A 19,072-nucleotide genomic window follows, 5' to 3' on the forward strand; every position below is an offset into this window, starting at 1 on the left:
ATTAGAAGCCATAAATGATCCTCTAAACCAGTGGCTGTTCAGTCAAGGCAAGTAGAACTTTAGAATGTGTAGTAGAGTGCAGTAGAGTGTGTCCAGGCTGCCAGGGCTGACTCGTGGATCCTGCTGTGCCAGGTTTTTTCTGGAGAGGAACCTTTCTACATTGCACTCATTGCAGATGCAAAACTTAACATGCTGGGATGAGGATACCAGAACTTAATGTGTCACTCAGACACATTAGACAGACTCATTAAAGGGGTGTAATATTCTCATTGAGAGCTTCCATTTCAGATGTGACTAGTAGTCAACAATAACGTTTACAGAAGTCGAGAAAATGTTCCTACATAATTTTCAGCCCTAGAAATTACAAGAGAGGTCCCTATTTACTTGCAAAGGGTAGGTTTGGCTGCATGGATAGGTGCTTGGCTGAAAAGGAATCATAAGTTGCTTTGACTGAAGAGCTTTCAGTAGTGTTTGTTACATTTCTCCTCTTCTTCTCATTCAGGCTGCATGGTGTATGAAAAGCTTGGTGAGCAGGTCTTTGGCACCCCAGGGAGAATGATTGTCTTTGGATCTACATCTCTTCAGAATGTTGGAGGTAAAGGAAATAAGGAATATTGAAAACCAAAGCCTAGGAATATCTCAATAATTTTACAGCTACAAACAAGTCAGTTTCTTCTCTTCATGGCATCCAGGGATTTTCATGCTCCTCGGTATAGTTGTGGCTATCATTTTGCATGCAGCCCTTTAAAAATACTGCATTACTCAGCATTAAAAACTCAGCATTACTGAGTGATCAGTAATTTGCATTCAGTCATAGTTTGAGGTCTTCTATCATCAGACACTGATGTGGGAAAAGGTTAAGGATGCTTCTTGGTACTTCTTCCACAAACTGTTTTACTGGTTTTCTAAAATTATCTTCTTCTTCCTCCAGCAATGTTGAGCTATCTCTTCATAGTCAAAAATGAGCTGCCTTCTGCCATAAAGTTTCTAATGGGAAAAGAAGAAGCTTCTTCGTAAGTTGAATTAGTTCTGGTACTTAGACTGTAGAGTTTAACATTGTATAGTAAAGTTTAAGCATATGTTTACAAAAGCTCTGAAGTATTGGATACCCTTTAGGTTTGTCAAAGTAAATTTTCACAGGAATATCTCTGGTGGTTAATAAAAGACAAGACAGATTTGGGAAGGAAATGAAAGCTTTAGTTGCCCTTTTTGCACACCAGGTTTTTATGAAGAATTTTGTTATATACAAAACTCTTATCATAGAATCCAATATTTTACAGTATTAGGCAACACTTGAAATATTGGGAACAATGCAAGTTAAAGATACTATGTATTTCCTTGAGTTTTCAGCCTCTTACATGATCTTGCCCCTGAAACAATGTCCACGGAGTGAAATTCTTTGATACTAGCATATGACAACTGCAGAAGATAATACTAAGATCTCTGCCCTGTATCACTCCTTGGCATTTTACCAGCTACTTTAGTAGAGGGGTGGCATTTCTTTATGGTAGTAAATAGCCCTTGCACTGGATTATATGGTGTGCTGCAGTGTAGGAGAAGGTGGTAGAGATTCCATTCTTCACACTTTCCTACTAGACTGGACCAAGCAACGGAAACAGGTCATGCAGAACGTCACTAACACTGCCCCTGCCCCTTCTCCTCTTTCTTTCTTTCTTTCTTTACAGTAGGATGCAAAGCATGGTAGAGGAGATGCATACTTGGCTAGCTAGTGCCTGCCAGCCTGCTGGAGCCTGGTTTGCTGCTCTGGTCACGTGCCTGGGTGGTTTGGCAGATGCCTGGTGGTGGCCCCCCAGGCACACTGTGCTCTGTGGCCCTTTGTGTGCTCTTTCCTCATCCTGGCAGGGTGGCTGATATCAGGTTACGGAGGTGCTGGTTCCGCCTCTCAGACCCACGCACTGATCTCCATGGTAGGGCAATGCTTTGGTGACTCTGGAAATCTGCCCCACCTGAGCAGAGCTGTGCCATGGATACTTAATGAGTCTACAAAGCCAAGATGTGGTCCCTTCTCTCCTTTGGTAGGAGCTTATAGGGTAGGGAGACCAAAGATAGTTCTGTCAGTGTAACAATCAAAGAGGATGACTGAACGAGGAAAGCCAGCAAATGTTTAAGATGTGCTCATGGTATGGGTTTTTTAATGTTTTATACAGGGAATGGTACGTGGATGGGCGGATTCTTGTTGTCGCAGTGACGTTTTGTATAATCCTCCCTTTATGTCTCCTGAAGAACTTAGGTAAGATGAAAATGCCATCACGAGTGTCAAAAAAAGGAACCCAGACATTGTGCCACTGCTGGCCAAACTGACAGTTCAACTATAGTAAAACACATATGTTCTCACTGTTATCTAAGCAGCCTCCCTGATGCAGAAATAATCTGTGTTCTGAGCATTTTTAAACAAGTAGGCCTAAATTATCACAATAATTGAGCTCAGTATAAACCAGCTTTATCCATACAATTGTGGAAATTTATTTTAAAAATTATAGTTAAGAGGGTCTTCATTTCATTAGGTAATTCAATTTTATGTGCAGCCCATAAAAACAAGTTCACAAGTGGTGAGATTACAAAAAAGGTTACTTTTCTGTCAGCATCAGTTTTTTTATGGGTGAGGTTAACTGGAAGTATTGGACTTGGCAGTAAGATATTTACAGAGAATTGCATTTTCAGATGTGTTTGGATCCACTGAAATGCCAGTTGGTACACAGTGTATTTTTTTAAAACCATGCTGGTAACAGCATTTGGCACCAAAGTCCATTTGGGGTCTTCCTTTTGAGACAAAAACTCAAAGTCAGTTGATATGTCTCAGGGAACCTGGGTCACATTCAGATTGCAATTGCACACTTTCAGGTTTTTCTCAATTATCACAACCTCTTTTAAGAACAAAATTAGTTAAACTGATGTAAGGGTGACCCTGAGGATGTCAGAACAGGTCAGAGCAAGGCTTAGGCTTGCCCAAAAGTTAGGAGCCTTGAAGGACTTTGGGAGACCCCCACACCAGCAGGACATGCTTTTGTCCTGCCCAGAAGTTCACAATACATTTTAAATGTTTAATACATTTGAACTGCTCGTGAAGAAGCAAAAAGCAGTAAAAACCCAAGATAAGATTAATAAAATTATTCTGTATGAGACTTACTTTCTTTCAGGATACCTTGGCTATACCAGTGGATTTTCATTAAGCTGCATGGTATTTTTCCTGGTAGTGGTAAGTTCAGCTTGCTTTCTTTGTTGGATGAGTCACTTAGAGTCATAGAATTGTTAAGGCTGGAAAAGACCTTGAAGACCATCAAGTCCAACTGTCAGCCCAGCACCTTGTTCACCATTAAACTATGTCCTCAGGTGAAACATCCACTTTTGTGTTTTTTGAACATTTTTAGGGATAATGACTGCACCAATTCCCTGAGGGCAGTCTTTCCAATGCTTTACAAGCGTTTCCATGGGAAAAAAAAACCCCTAATGTCCAATTTGAACACCCCCTGGTGCAACTTAGGGTCATTTCCTCTTGTCCTGTCACTTGTTACCTGGAAGAAGAGGCTGAGCTCCACCTGGCTACAGCCTCCTATCAGGCAGTTGTAGAGAGTGATAAGGTCCCTGCTCAGCCTCTTCTTTCTCCAGGCTAAACATCTCCACCTTCCTCAGCAGCTCCTCTTATGACTCACTCTAGGCCCTTCTCCAGCTCTGTTGCCCTTCTCTGGACTTGCTCCAGCACCTCAGTGTCCTTCTTGTAGTGAGGGCACCAGAACTGGACACAGCACTCAAGAGAAAGCCTCACCAATGCTGAGTACAGGGAAATGATCACTTCCCTAGTCCTGCTGGCTACACTGTTGTTGATACAGGGCCATGATGCCCACAATGCTCTTCTGCTCTTATTCTAGGTTATTTACAAGAAGTTTCAAATTCCCTGTGATGGACAAGGGCTAAATGCAACATCATCTATCCTATCAAATAGCTCAGAACATACGTGTAAGCCAAAGTATGTTATCTTTAATTCCAAGGTACGTTTCTTTTTATAATACTTTTAATTCACGTAATATATGCACCTACAGCCCATGTTCTTGTTCTGATCAGCACCACTGAGGGCCTGATTCTCCATGGTTCCACTTGTGATGCAGTGGTAAATACACAGTGGGTCTCCTTGCCCAGTCTTACAGAGATGCCGTGGTGAATGTGCCTCCTTGCAGTCTTGTCCTGCCCTGGTGGCAGATGTGTTAAGGCTGTGAGCCCAAGCTACCACTGGACAATAACTGCTTTCTTAAGGAGATTTTTCCTTTCCACTGCTGCTGACTACCCATGCTGCAGCTGTGCCTTTAGGCTGTTGCTCAGTAGAGGCTGACTAGACCACATCTGCATCCAGAGCCCACAGTCTCTGTCCTTCTGCACACAAACAACTTCTTTGTAACAGGATACATGTTTCTGTAGCCAATTGGTGAAGTCGATTGTGAAAAGGCTATGGCTGACAAATAATCCAGCAAAAATTTGGTTACCTTTGAGCTGGATGCTTCCCTCCATCACCACACAGCTGCAGAAAAAGTTGGTCTAAGAGAATGTGGGAGGGCAGCTGTCTGTAACTGGGGTCAGGAGGATGGCTCCTGTCAGCAGTGCTGGGGTGCAGTGCTCCCAGTGAACTGCACCGTATCCATCAGGGTGTGGTCCTCAGGGCCTTAGTCACATTCATAGGGAATGCACATTTATAGCAGAGGTGTGCAACCAAGCAAAGCACTTTTCTTTGGTTGGGGGTAACCATCAGCCCAGATCCAGCCTGATGGACCAAGAATGAGTTAACTTGTTGTGCCATGGCAGCTTAGGTGTAGGTATATTTCAGAAGGCATGAAAGGGTAGTCTTGTGCAGTGAGTGTCAGCATTTGTCTCAGAGCCAGTGGAGGCACCTCAGAAGGATTGGTCCATCTGAATTAGGCACACCAGAGCTGAACTCCAAAGGTTTGCCCTGGAGGAGGAGGGCCAACAATTTGCCAGTCATTTTAGCAACTTCAGTGTGTGAGAGGAGAGACAGGACAGTTTCACAAAATAGAAGGATATCTGAGGTTGGCAGAGACCTGGAGGTCACCTGGTCACACCCTTTGCTGAGGCAGGGCCACCAGCACTGTGTGCAGGCAACTTCTGAATATCTCTACATATGGAGACACAACAGTACTGCACTGTGAGTGAGGGAGAGGCTGCAAAGGGCTGGGCAAGGAAGGACTTCCAGAGAGCAACAGGCCCATTTGCTCCATCTGTCAGGCCTGGGGTGCACCATAGGATGTCTTGTGGGGGAAGGGAGTGCCTGTGACCAGCACAAGCAGGTCTCAGAGGGCAGGACAGAGGTGCATGTAGAATGGACTCATGTTGTCCTTAGAGGAGGACCTATAATTCCCTGTGACTTCTGCTCATACCTGCTCACTCAGGAGAACAGAAGTGCCTGAGCCCTGAGACCATTTTTGAACTTTGGCTGAGGACTGAAACCCACTTGAGTTCTTAGTGGAGAAGGGGCTGAGGTCCCACTTGGAGGCTGCCTGTGCTTTCTGGTGACATAATGGTCTTTCCCCAAGAAAAAGCATGCTCCTTCCAGAGCCCTCCTAGTCCTTTTGTTGGCCTGACATTAAGGGATTCAGTCTGATACCTTGAAATATCCATTTATTTGTAAGTTCTGCATTGCTGTTCTCTTTTCTTACAGTCTGGATACGGGCTTCCTTCTCCAGGACTTCAGCCTTAGCACCATGGGTGCGCAGCCCTCTCCATGGCAAGGCAGGGTAGCGGTGACCCGCCACACGTCCCTTTTACGCGTGACTCTGTGCTAGGCACGGTGGCAGGAGCTGGGCAGGCAAACCCATTCCAGGGGCAAAGCCAGCAGCAGCGTGGCATTGCTCTGTGCTCTGCCAGCACAGTCAGTGCTGCACTCACGCCACCAATGCAAAACCTTTGTCCTGTTGAAAGCACGCTGTTTTCCACATTTCATTAAATACATGCTAATTGACAGGTCTTCTGCCTTCTCAGAAAGGCTCTCAATGTTTGGTTGAAGAGTCCAGCGAGCTGGGAGCTGAGGTAGTTGAACATGGAACATTTCTTCACACCACTGGGGGAAATACTTCTTCTTAACTTATTTCTGAAATTCTCTCTGAACAGACAGTGTACGCTTTGCCCACCATTGCTTTTGCATTTGTGTGCCACCCATCGGTCCTCCCGATTTACAGCGAACTTAAAGAGTAAGCCCTTCTTTTTTTTTTTTTTTTTTTTTTTTTTTAATAGTTTATTGTTTTGAACCGTTTTACATGGAAACTGTTAGCACAGAGGTGCTCTGAATCATTCGTGCCACTCAGAGGTGTGCTTCAGTAACACCCACCAAGCGTAGCTGTCAGCTAGGTAATCTGGCCTCCCAGGCGTGCTGTGCCCCTGGGGCAGGGCCGAGGGAGGTGCAGAATAATGCAGTACTTGCGAGTTTTCCCTGGAAGTACACAGCAGCCTAGGGAGAGCCAAGTTCTGCCAGTTGATTTTTGGCATAGGAGAGATGTGTGTTCCGCTAACAGCGTTTGTTCCACAGCATTAGTGCAATTAAAAATCTGTTGCAGTAGCAGGAAAATAAAAGTGCTTTTAGCCTTACTGATATTAAATGATCTTTGTTGCTACTGCTGTCTCACTGACACCTCCAGCTGGGATGGGCTGTGGGGAGCTGGAGACCAGCCCTGCTGTGACACTGCTGACAGCCCTGGGCAGCTACAAGGGGGTCCTGGCCCATGGGGAAGCCCCAGGAGAGAGATCAGGGTCAGTCAGACCCAAGACTGCCCTCAGCCCTCAGACACTTGCTGGGTGCTTAAAATTTCAAGTGACTTGAGCAGGTTCCTAGGTGCCTGTTAGGGCACCCTTGTGTGGATTTAAAAGTCTAAGTTAGATACTGGAGCGTGAATATTTCAGAATAAATATCCAAATAGCTAAAAGATTAAATGTTTACACTTAACCTATTTTACATGTCAAGATAAATCCAGTATTTTCTACCCATAGGGACACAAATATTTCTCTGCAGTCATTCAGAACATTTTTGGGGTGTTTTTCTCTATATATAATTTTATGCTTCCTTCATTTTGACCTTTTAATTTAATTACCAGAATGTTTCAGGGTCATCCTCTCTCTTTATGGCTTCATTGTTTAGGCAGGTACAGACATGGATCAGACCCACAGGTCACACCTGCTATTTATTCACTTAAGCCCCAAGTAGAGTCCTTTTCTTCCTTGTGCAGCTGTCAGTGAATTTCTGTTTTAAATGAAAATTCATTCATGAGTCTCCCCAGAATTACTATGCTTATGCAAACACCTAATACATTTTGAAACAGCCATGGAAAAATCTAGCCCAACCATTCTTATGTGTTCTCTTTTTGTTCTTTCTCCAGCCGTTCACAGAAAAAAATGCAGTTGGTTTCAAATATCTCATTTTTTGCCATGTTTCTGATGTACTTTATGACTGCCATATTTGGCTATTTGACTTTTTACGGTAAGTATGCAGTTCTTTACTGATCTGAGTAGAAAGGGGATACATGTAAAATCAATAGTGTATCCCATCTGGAAAGGAAAATCCCATCCACTTATATTAAAATACTTTTCCAAATAATTTTCCTTGAAGTTCTCATATTGAAGGTATAAATCCTTTCCTACTTTTCCCCTGTGGATGAAAAGAACAAGTGAAAGTATTATTTACAGAAGGCATTTTCAAAATATGAGGGAGAGATTTGTTTTACAGAACTGGGGATTAGCTTGGCCTCACTTTTGTTCCAAGGTCCTCACCTGAATGATGTGTGCATTGGTAATGGCTGAAGCATGCATATTTGCAAAAATTGAGACAGATTTGAGAGCAGGTCCTAGGAAATGAGTAACAAATCGGCCCCCACAGCTTTTTCACTTTCTTAGTAATGCTTTCGTCATAAAGGCAACAGACCAAATGTTTTCCCTGTGTCCCTAGAGGTGACCTCTTTAGGTCTTGGTTAAACAAACTGGCAGTGAAGATGGGGAAGCTTTGAGCATTAGCTCAGCCACCAAAGGCTGATTATCTCAGTGTTTGAGACTCCCTCCCTGTCTCTTTCCACGCATTTCAGTTCAGTTAACAAACAAATTGTGTTGTATCACTAAAGCATAAAATATGTGTGCCCTAAAGGCACAGTGTTAAGTAAAATAGTGTAAAATACGAAATGTTGCCCAGGAACTCCCATGTTCCAATATTGTGAGAATGTTGAAAAGTAGTGTCTTTTTCCATGGACCGTTAAGGGGTTACAAGACAGGTGACAAAGCTGATGTTTGCCTTTTTCCTGAGAGTCACCCATCAGTCTTCACCGCCCTATTCCAAGTGGCATTTTTGTTACAAGCTCCTCATTCATGATACTGTCGCTTGTGAGCCACCAATTGCCAGAGGAAAAAAAAAGTAAATATGAAATGTGGATTTTTTTTCCGAAGGTTTACCTATCTCATATTTGCTTTCTCAGACTCTCATTCTGATTATGAGGTCTTGAGTATACATGTGTTGAAGTAACTTGAGGTGATCTGTTCTAATTTTCCCAATAAACCCACAAATAGGCTGCAAGTGACAACAGCATCAGCCGTTCCCATCCAGCTGCTCCCATCTAACACATTTTCGTAGAGATGCATCAAATTAGCAGCCCCAGGGAGCAAGTGGGTGTAAATCAGCATGGACCCCTTCGCTTTGGCAGGGAGGAGATTCTGATGTGATTGCCCCAGGGATCTGAGGAGGCAGATCTGTGGCGCTCCTCTCTGGGAATCTCCCACATCCCTCAAGGACGAGGGTCTGGAGTCCATGGAGGAGGTAGGGGCTGCGTCCTTCTGGCCCTCCTGAGGGGGAATGGCGGAGGAATCCCTGGGGTGTCTTGTGTGCCTCTCCCCACGTTAGGCATCCCTGCTCTCCGGCACTGAGAGCCCACAGATGGAAGCTGTGGAGGGCTCTGCTGGGGCTTCTGCAGTGTCAGTGCAGTGACAGGCTGCAAAAAAGACACTGAGGGAATATAGAATTCCTCCATAAAATTCCTTCCTTCTTCCCTTTGAGACCAAAAAGACCTTACCTTTCATATGTTCACTTACAGTGTTCTAACCCTCTTCTCTACCCTTACTGGGTAAGAACAGTATTTTTATTGTGACCATTTCTTCTTTACGCCAATAGTACTTGTCTGTTTGCTGTGTTCTCAAAAGTGTTGCAGTGATGACTATATTTACATTGCAGAATTACAGAAAAGAGGTGTTTTTCTTCCCCTAAAAGGTCACAGTGTGGTTGGGCTCTGTGGTGTATCTAGCTGAAAGGAAAACAGACCTTCAACTGTAAGCCTTGCCCTTCACTTCCTACCTGGCTGCAGCCCGTGAGCGGTACAGAAGTTGCAGTCTGTGCTTGCAGGAGCAGAGTAAGCTCTGTGTTGCAGAAGCTGTGCATGTGCCCGGCTTGAAAACCCCACTCCTGATCTGCAGGGAGGTGGAAGAGCATTTTCTTTCTCCTGGTGGGGATTCAGGCACTGCGTAGGTGGTGTTGACCTGTGGTCTCTACCCAGAAGGGTGCCCTGGGGGGAGTGTAGGCAATTTGCCACAGGACAGATCCCTCTGCCTCCATGAATACATGAGGTTTTACCAAGTGCCAAAGATGGCAAATTAGACATGGCCACTGAGTTCCCTTAAAGAGCTGTTATGTTTTACCACCAGCTTTCTAAGATTAGCAGGCAGAAACAAAACATGGGCCTAAAAAGGGGCAGCAAGTGTGTTTGGTGGCATGCTTAACAGCCACCCCCTTTAGTTATTGCTCCTGGATATTTAAAAATTACCTAGCAAACACCTAGGTCCCTCAGCAACTTGGTTTTCCTGCTGGTTAGTACGTGCAGACCTGCTCTGCACTATTTATCACAGCTTCAAGGAAACATTTTGGCAGGAGGTTGTACTAAAATATTGCCAGCACCTCCCCGTTAAGCACCCCCTGTGATTTGTCTTGGCTGCTGGGGCTGCTGGCCAGCATGGAGTTGAGCTGCAGGCTCTGCTGGCAGCCCTCAGAGGAGCTGCTGGAGGATTTGAGTGCAATGTCAGAGCGTCCCACTGAGAACTGACCCGAGACGGGCTTTGTTCTCAGCTGAGAACAGGGGCACTGCTTTTTGCTGGAAGTTTATTTGCTGTTTAGAATAATTCAGCTCAAGATCTTGCAGTTTATATTAAGTTCAGCCATTGCAGTGCATGTGTTGATTTTTATATCATTTGAAACTTAAAAAAAAGTCCACAGAACCAATTAAAAATAGCCGATTTCACTTTACCTATTTTTGTATATATGTATATATGTAAGCAAGCTTTCATGTATGTCTCACTGTTGTCTTTTCTACAGTGAAAATTACTTTAGACTTAGCCATGTGCTGTCATGAATTAAGATGCATTCCTAAATCAGGCCTCCAAAGGATTAATCTGGAATAATGGGATCATTGGGATTTTGTTCAAAGCGCTGTTTTAACTCAAGGATGTTTCATTCCACACTCTTTTGTTTACAGATAAATCACTTGTTGTTCAAGAAGGCTGTTGTTAAGCAATAATTTTTTGTGGACTAACTGCCTTTTGGCCAGAACACTTACCTTACGGTCTCTCCCATAGAAAATGTGCAGTCAGATCTGCTTCACAAATACCAGAGCAAAGATGACATCCTCATCCTGACCGTGCGCTTGGCTGTGATCGTGGCGGTGATACTCACTGTGCCAGTGCTGTTTTTCACTGTAAGTAAAAAGGTCTGCATGGTTTGGAAGTTGGTAATAGCTGTACACAGCACATCTCTTCAAACCATAGTCCACTGGTGGCTGAGACTACAATGTTGCACCTACAAAACAAGCTTGTGCTTGGATTTTTTCATCCCAAACTTCCACTAACTTCTGGAGAAATTCTCTACACAGTAAATAAATAAATAACTTCTGATCTTAAACCTGTTTTAAATTGAATCTACAAGTCACATCACTTTACTGCAGCAGGCTCATAGGTGAAATTCCTTTTTAAGTGCAGAAGGATTCAAAAGGCATGCTAAAAAGAGAGGAATATCCTACTGTACATGCACATGTACCTACAGTTCTGAAGTAAGAAATTAAGGAATATTTCAAAGGATATTACTTCAGGCAACCCAAAATTTCTGACAGATCTATGCAGCACTTGTCATATGAAGAACTAGTTAAAATAAACATGCTTTGAATTGGCCCATACACTATTCTTGACAGAAAACTCTCTCTCTCTCTCTCTCTCTCTCTCTCTCTCCCCCTACAGGTACGTTCATCATTATTCGAGATGGCCAGAAAAACAAAATTTGACTTATGCCGTCATGTTTTGGTTACTTTTGTTCTTTTGGTTATCATCAACCTGTTAGTCATTTTTATCCCATCCATGAAGGATATTTTTGGAGTTGTAGGTAGAGTATCCTGGTTTTGTACTACTAATAAAAAACAGTTGCTAATCAGCAACACAATAATTAGCTGTTGCTGATGGTTAACAAAACTCATTCATTTCAATTTTGCAGGGGTCACTTCAGCCAATATGCTGATTTTCATTCTTCCCTCATCGTTGTATTTAAAAATTACACAGCAGGATGGATCAAAGTTGACTCAGAGGATTTGGGTATGCATTCCATTCCCATCAATGCAACACTTCCATCTTGTCATTGTCTTTAATGTGCCAGGTGCAAAGCAGCCCTAATCCGAACATATGTATGAGCTCCTTTACGTTACATTCCCCCTGTGCTTCAGTCAGCTGGCAGCTGTGCTCGCCCTTCTCCTTTGCTTACCCTGGGAGGCCCCTGGTGGAGGGGCCATGCCATGCAGGGCATCTTGTGTTTTGGGGAGGCCCTTCTCTGTGGGATGAGGTATTTCCCTGGCTGGCAAGCAGCAGCAGCCATCAGCAGGATGCAGGAGGCCCTCCAGCCCACTTCAACAAAATTTTCAGCGCAGCAAGCTCTCTCTGCTTCTGTGTGTTGATCCAGAAAGCAAGCAAAGTGCTCCATTTGCAGTATTCCTCATGGTTCTAATGCACTTAAGTCAGACTTGGGGTGGTTCCACATGAAGCAGCCAGCTGAAGTGTTATGTTAGCCATTTGGCATGCATGAGCAAATAGGAATGGACCTTGGAAAGATTTCCTGTGAGCCCCAGAGAGTGCTGCAGCTGAGAAGATGCAACATTCCTGTGTATTCCCAGTCTAACAGGGCATGCACTGGAAGCATTGTACAGTCAGACCTTTCTTCTCTGAGCAGGCAGGTAGAAAACATGTTTCACTTTGGCTGCATCCACAGATCCCATGACAAAAGGGCTGAACTTTGAAGAACTCATACGCGATGGGAGGAATATACTGATTTCTGTGAGGCTTTGGAAACAGCAGATCTGATCAGTCCTAAAAACAGACTCACTTAATCCTCTTTAGGGATGATCAGTGTTTAAGAAGCGAATTGAAAGGAGGAAAAAAAAATAGTTTGGTGTTCAGCAAGTAATCATTAATGACGCTAATCTGTTTAATTATCTGTGGGTCTTGTCTTTACCAGAAGGGCTAGCTCATTTTAGCTGATAACTTTGAATCATCACCTTATATATCTCCTTAAGAGAAGTTAACATACTTGAATTAATTGTCTTTTTACTCATTAATCTTCTCTCTTTTTTTGTTTCAGGCTTCTCTTTTCTTGGCACTGGGGATATTGTTTTCCCTAGTGAGCATTCCCTTGGTCATCTATGACTGGGTACAATCAGGAGGCAGTGCTGAGGGCCACTGAAGTTCACTTTCTTCTCAAGAGAAGATATCCCTGTTTGCTACACACCAAAATCGCAACCATCCGTTCTCTTGTCTATCCCACCTTTTGTGAGTTTACTCAAATCAAATCCAAATAATGATTATCTGGTACTGAAAATACTGTCATGGGAGTATTTTCTTGCAGAAAACAGACCCATTCTTCCAGCAGGCATATCACTCTCTGATCAGCAAAAAGTCTGTGTTAATTGTCCACGAGATTATACAGACCATCGCTCGTAGAAATTCATCACAATTACTTTCCCCTCTTCCACCCATGAATTGCATTGTTCCATTATTATCCTTAGCCCTCCACCCACAAGCTCTGCTCCTTTAGGGCAGCAGTGCCTGTTGCTATCAATTCCAACTGGAGAGTTGTCCATTCACATCCTTCCCCCCTCTTTTAGCCAAAACTCTGCTCTCTAATTGTATGCATCTAGTTTGTTGGTTTGTTTGTTTGTTCTGTTGCTGTTTCAGGCACCATTTGCCTCACTGGGTTAATGGTAGCATTCTGGATACAGGCATGAAAAGCACCACAAGAGCGTAGCTGAGCGCTGTGTAAGTGTAGGTCCTAAATCTGGTGCTTCTCTCTGCTGTTTTGGGGGGTGAGCCAGCCCCAGGGCGTGGCCATCCATGGCTCTGGGGAACAGACGGTGTGTGTGTGTGTGTGTGTCTCTGTGATGCAGAGCAGGGAGCAGGAGGACAGTCACACCACCAGCCATTACTCCTCTGGCACACTTGAGTTGGAGGCTGACCAGAACTTGACCCCAAATCATGAATACTTGAGTCTGAAGAGAAGCAGACATTTGGAGATTTCCATAAGAAGTCTGCATTTTCTTCAGCATTAAACTGTTTAGTAATGCCCCATTGCTCTCAGAAAAAAATACCAAGCTCCAGTTTTATCAAATCCTATGCATTTAATCATACCTCATGCCTTTTCCATACCTTGTAGGGACTGGCTCCTCTCTTGTGTCTTACCCTCCTCCCACTGAAGTCAGTGGGGTCTTTGACAGCAGTGGGAGCAGGATTTGAATCACTCTGCCAAACTACTAGATTTCTAATGGTAATTGAAATCTGCAACATTTCTTTAAATGAACAGAAATACTTTTTATATTTAAGGGATTTCATTTACATTTTTCATTAGTTCTCCATAACAATTAGAGAATATTCAATTACTACTAGCAGAAACACTGTAACTTGCAACAGTTGTCCACAGAATAAGCATTTGCCTAATGCCTTATAGCTGGTGTAGAGAACCACTTGTAGAGACTCAAAAGCTAAGCAGGTGATCACTCACCGTCCTGAGCAGACATCTTCTGTTAGTGCACTGCCAGCAATGTAAACGTGTTCACTTTGTGACATTCACCATGTGAGCTAAAAAGTGTCTCAGAATATGAATGTGGAGAAAGAAAGAACTGATGGCTAAAGGGAGCCCCACTTCATGGCTCGAGCCATAGCTGTCTGTATGCAGTGACCCTCTTGTTCTCAGTAGCTGGTTCATTGACAGCTCCCTTTGTAACTGTGGAAGCAGATCGTCATCAGCTGTGAGGAACCTGTCATTGCCACTTGCTCTTTTGAAGGTTAGGGATAGAGTATTTGGGATCTTGGGATTTCTGTGAGCTACTGAATTGCCTCAGTTGCCATTGCCTTGTCCTACATGGCTTGAAGTCACTAAGAGCTGAGATCACAGAACACATCTCAGGGTGCTGAAAGTTGATTTCAAAGATAACATCCAGAGAGGTTAGTTTGAGGCCTTCCTAGGAATTTGGGCATTGAGATGCAGATTGTTCGTGCTGCAGAAACTAAGCCTACTAAGCCCAGACTTCAGATCTGTACCTTAGCATAGGCAGTGAGGTGCTTGCCTCTGACAATACTTCACTGTGATCGGGAAATAAGGCAGAGTGGATTCCACAGGCTGCCCAAGTACTTGTAGTAGTCCAGCAGCAAGAACAAAACTAGAAACCTTCTCCCAACAAGGTCTCTGGTACATCATGCTTTCTCCCAAGCACTCCTAGCCCAGCCTTTAACATACAAACTGCTGAGCTACCTGGGACCCCTGTGCTAAGCTCCCTTGTACTTTGCTGTGGCTAGTTTCAGACCCTTGCCTGTGATGGTGCAGGTCACCAGTTCTCGCTCTACTATCCCCTTATGGGACTGATCCCTGCCTTTATTCACAGAGAAGTCCATACCATAGCCTACAAGACCAAGTGTTAGGCAAGCTATGGGGAGAAGAGCATGTGCTTGTTCCTATCTCTTTGCAGCTCGTTCCAGGCATCTTCTCAGCTTGGGATGTAAATTTGTGGTTTTCCTTTTGCAGGCACCCAACCCTCAGTGGTCACTGCAGCAGAGGCCCAGCATCTCACTCCATTCTTGACTCAGCTTGCTGAGGTTGCATTTCAGGTTTTGAGGTGCCTTATAATCTCTCTGGATCTTATCCTAAAAACCTGACCCAGACCTGAGAGTGCTGTACAGTGTTATCCTTAAGATGCTACTGGGCTCTTCTGCTTTCCTCCCCCTTTATCTTTCTCCTACTACTGATAAATGAGAAGCACAGCTCTGTGCACTGGGGGGTTGTGAGAGACGAGATCCTGGGAATGATTTTCAAGTATCCAGATATGAACTAGAGGCCTGATCTGCTGCACAGAGTTCCAACAAGGTCACATATGTCCCTCCTCCTTCCTCCACCCTCCCAATCTGTAGTCTGCTGTTTGAAATATGAACCATTGAGTTTTGGCACCCAGCTTCCTTCGACTTGCAGGGTTGTTGGGTCCCTGATTGTTCATCTTCCTAAATCTCCTCCATCACTATTCCTCTTTCTCCTCTTAGCTATTCTGCCTTCTCCTTTTCCCCAGTGTATTTGTATACTGGAGTTTTACTGAATAAGTAGGGAGAATGAGCTGAGTGTGCATAGAACTGAGATTACCCAAGGTACTGAACCACCAAAGCATGTCTTATATACTGAAAAATAGATACCCAAAAGTCTTTAAACAGACTTTGTTTCTGGGTCTCTTAAAAAAAAAAAAAGAAAGAAAGAATTTTGCTTAGACTGATTTACTGGCATCATATTTATAGATATTTATGGAAAGGAAACATGTGTTTATTGATGTCTGTGGTAATGAACGTGAAATAACGTGCTTTTTGTTTTTTCATCAGGTTTATACATTCTTAACAGAATGCAATAGACCCTGCTGTAACTGTCAACATCAGTGATGGATGACAATATTTGTATGAGGTTATCTGTAAAATGTACTGCTGTTATTCAGTTCATTTGGAATAGTGAACCTGTAGCCATGATTGTACGAGTCCCACATTTTAGTTAGGATTTTAAGAGCACACTGAAATGCTGTAGGAGTTTCTCTGTTGTAAAATTAATAGAATCCAGAGTACCATATCTACTTAGTAGGTGATAGCATGCTTTCTTTTCATAGAGAGTTTATCGCTATTGTGAGCACTGCAAGTGTCATAGACTGGATGCAAAATTGCTCCTAATAACTGCAACAAAAAATCTTAAAATTCTTATTTGTGTAGTAGCAACAATCAAGTGGTGAGGGACAAGGAAGGACTAATTAGAAGCAGGGATTGCTAATAAGATTGTAAGAGTTAATCCTACTCTTAAAAGACTGCCTTGCTGCCTCTCCTAGTCCACAGCACATTGCAAAGAAAATAGTTATGGGCTTAAAGCAACCATAATAGAGATGCCCTTCTCTGTCCAAAGGCAAACATGCCTAGGTAGTAAAACACAGTCAGTTGTTATTTGGGAACAGTATCTCGGGGCAGTGACCTCTCTGGGTGATGCTTGCTCCTGGTCAGAGGGCCAATGCCAAATCTGTGCACCAGCACAGACCTTTTGTAGAGCTGACACGGACCAAGCGGTGCCTGGCACACGTGCAAGCCTGGGACACAACAGCTGGTGTCATCCTGTGAGGTCAGGGATGCTCATCCACTCCCAGGGCTGCTCTTCTGAGCCACATATGAACCCAAAGCCTGTGCTCCACCTGTAACAGGTCACACATGCAAGTGTGGGTTGGGTGATGTGTGGGTTTTGTCTGTACATCTGCCTTACAATGCATAAGCGCAACACAGCTCTCTGATATTGAGTATTAAACAGTAACAATTAATGGTATGTCTAGCTTATCTTTAAATTTATACATTTCTTTGCTTGAACCTTACATTAAGGCTAAAGAGCACTTTGGTCAAAACAAAACTTTTCATGTGGTGGTGTCCCACCTCCAATCCTAATGCCCCACCCCAGTGCCTGTAGGAGAAAGGCACCACAGAATGTACTCAGCTCCATCAGCAGCTCCATGAGATGGCTTTATCAGCTGGCGCCACGGTGCTCTCATAAACAAATCCCCAGAGCCCTTGGCGTCAGAAAATCCTTATTTCCTATAACATACAGCAAAGAATGTTTTATTTGTATCTAATGTAAGGATTTCTGTAACAAACTGTGAAAAAAAAGATAATAAATTAACAAAAGGTACAGGGCTGGAAAGTCTAGCATTCACAAATTGTAAACATACCTGTGTTTCTGAAGACAAATCTATGCAGTTGTGTTGTATTGTAGGAAATTTCATTTTTATGTACATATATACTGTAAATAAATAGGATGCTGTATATTTTTGCAGTTGTTTATCCCCTATGAATAGAAGTGTTGAGATAGGCTCTGCATATTAAGAATAATTTTAATAGAAATACAAATACTTTAGCTTCTTAGCAAAATGTATATCCTTTTCTTTCTCCAAAGAGTTCACAAGTTAAATCCTAAACTTGAAATTATAATTACATCCCTAAAGTAAAAAGAGAAATAAAAGGTCCGGTTAAATTGCTAGGATCAATTCCAGTGCATGACTCCCTGTTTTCTCAAGAGCAAGTTTGCCAGTCTTCCTGTTGGGTAAAATATCTCCCTTATGAAAGGGCCCCTTTGGTACCCAGATACCTCTTGCCTCCTCAGCTGGGGTCAGTTGGTAGTAAAGTGCTGAAAAGGTTTTATGGAAGAAACCATGGCAAACTGCAGCCAGCAATTTGACCTAGCATTATGCTGTGTTGTATCCAGGCGTGTATTTACCCAACTAGTACAAACAGAAGTCAGGGCAGAGCTTCTGCATTTCCATTTTCAGCCATCAGAAATGCCAGTAGTTCAGAAAAAAAAGTATGACAAGACAGACAGCAGCAGCAACCAGAGCAATTGGTGCCATTTCCAGCCCCCTCCCCTCCTGCAGAGTCCTGTGGCAGCTTTGCCTCAGAGCCTGCTGCTCTCATGCAACCAAAACACTGGCATGTGAGGCTGCCAAGACCTTTCCTGGCCAGGGACTGCTTGCACATCCCACCCTGTGAACAGGCAGAGGCCACTGGATAGCTGTGTGTCCAGGGCTGAGGGTAAAGGGAAGGGAGGGCTGGGTATGTCCTGAGAGTGCATCCATCAGAGGCCTTGCATAGACTTTCTCATTGGGAAAGCATGGAGGTATTTTCAGGACTGCTGAAAAACTGAGGTTATAAAATGCATCTAAAAATAATTGTGGGGGTTTTTTCCATGTTTACTTAAGGAGTTTGGATGAAAGTGAAACTTGAAATAACATTTGCTTGTATCTTGAGCACAAATTTGAGGGAAAAAACCCTATATACAGTCAATTCTACAGAGCTTTTCAAATTAATACCAGTGTATGTTTTGTTTTCAGTGTTATAGTCAACAAAATATAAACTGTAAAGGTATTTTTCCACTAGACTTGAACTTTACATTGTTTATAGGTACCTGTTTTTAGTGTCCCAACATATGCTAAGGCTCACCCAGATCCAGTATAAACAATGTTGTTTGAATGATGTATGCTTGATACAAGCTCATCTCGAATAGATTGTTGAAGTGAGTCATCAATAATATTTTGCTCCTGTTAACATCACCTGTTAACTTTGTGCTGCTCATACCCAAATAAACAACACAGTTTTTCAGTTTCTGTCTGTAAATAAAATGTATCAAGTTCTATGATATCTCTGTTACCTCTTAGTTTTTGAACATTAAAATTGTGATCTAAATTAATGTTGGGGCCATACTCATTCTTCCAAAGGGATGACAATGTATCATTTTAATGGTTTGAACAGCAGATGCTCTCTTGCTCTGTATCCAGGTATTTTCACTAAATTTAGGGCATGCAGTTCTTGCAAGGCAAACTACATTAGATTTGGTGCAGCATATAGAGCAAAGCATCAGCAAACAGCTATGGAACATAAAGGTGAAGTTTCTCATACAGTTTTAGAGGGACCTGAAGCTGGGGCTGATGGTTACCACAGCCTTGGTTGCTGAAGATGACAG

The 19,072-nt window shown here is 43.2% G+C and overlaps 1 protein-coding gene across 2 annotated transcripts in view; it reads left to right on the plus strand.

Annotated features, from left to right (window-relative positions):
* SLC38A1 (solute carrier family 38 member 1) overlaps positions 1 to 18,799 on the plus strand; it is a 42,572-nt gene extending 23,773 nt beyond the window's left edge. Inside the window, exons 6-17 of one of the 2 annotated variants that reach the window (XR_010080266.1) lie at positions 503 to 595; positions 932 to 1,013; positions 2,169 to 2,251; positions 3,159 to 3,217; positions 3,888 to 4,007; positions 6,133 to 6,212; positions 7,392 to 7,492; positions 10,615 to 10,733; positions 11,269 to 11,410; positions 11,519 to 11,616; positions 12,653 to 12,840; positions 15,922 to 18,799. Coding sequence is in view for 1 of the 2 variants with exons in the window: in XM_063396586.1 (XP_063252656.1) it covers positions 503 to 595; positions 932 to 1,013; positions 2,169 to 2,251; positions 3,159 to 3,217; positions 3,888 to 4,007; positions 6,133 to 6,212; positions 7,392 to 7,492; positions 10,615 to 10,733; positions 11,269 to 11,410; positions 11,519 to 11,616; positions 12,653 to 12,754 (1,079 nt within the window). In the remaining variant the exon portion in view is untranslated. Of the gene's footprint in view, positions 1 to 502; positions 596 to 931; positions 1,014 to 2,168; positions 2,252 to 3,158; positions 3,218 to 3,887; positions 4,008 to 6,132; positions 6,213 to 7,391; positions 7,493 to 10,614; positions 10,734 to 11,268; positions 11,411 to 11,518; positions 11,617 to 12,652 lie in introns of both variants that reach the window. The other variant, XM_063396586.1, reaches the window with a different exon arrangement.
* The last annotated feature ends 273 nt before the right edge of the window (positions 18,800 to 19,072 follow it).

Source organism: Prinia subflava, chromosome 4 (assembly GCF_021018805.1).
Source record: "Prinia subflava isolate CZ2003 ecotype Zambia chromosome 4, Cam_Psub_1.2, whole genome shotgun sequence".
Taxonomy (NCBI): domain Eukaryota; kingdom Metazoa; phylum Chordata; class Aves; order Passeriformes; family Cisticolidae; genus Prinia; species Prinia subflava.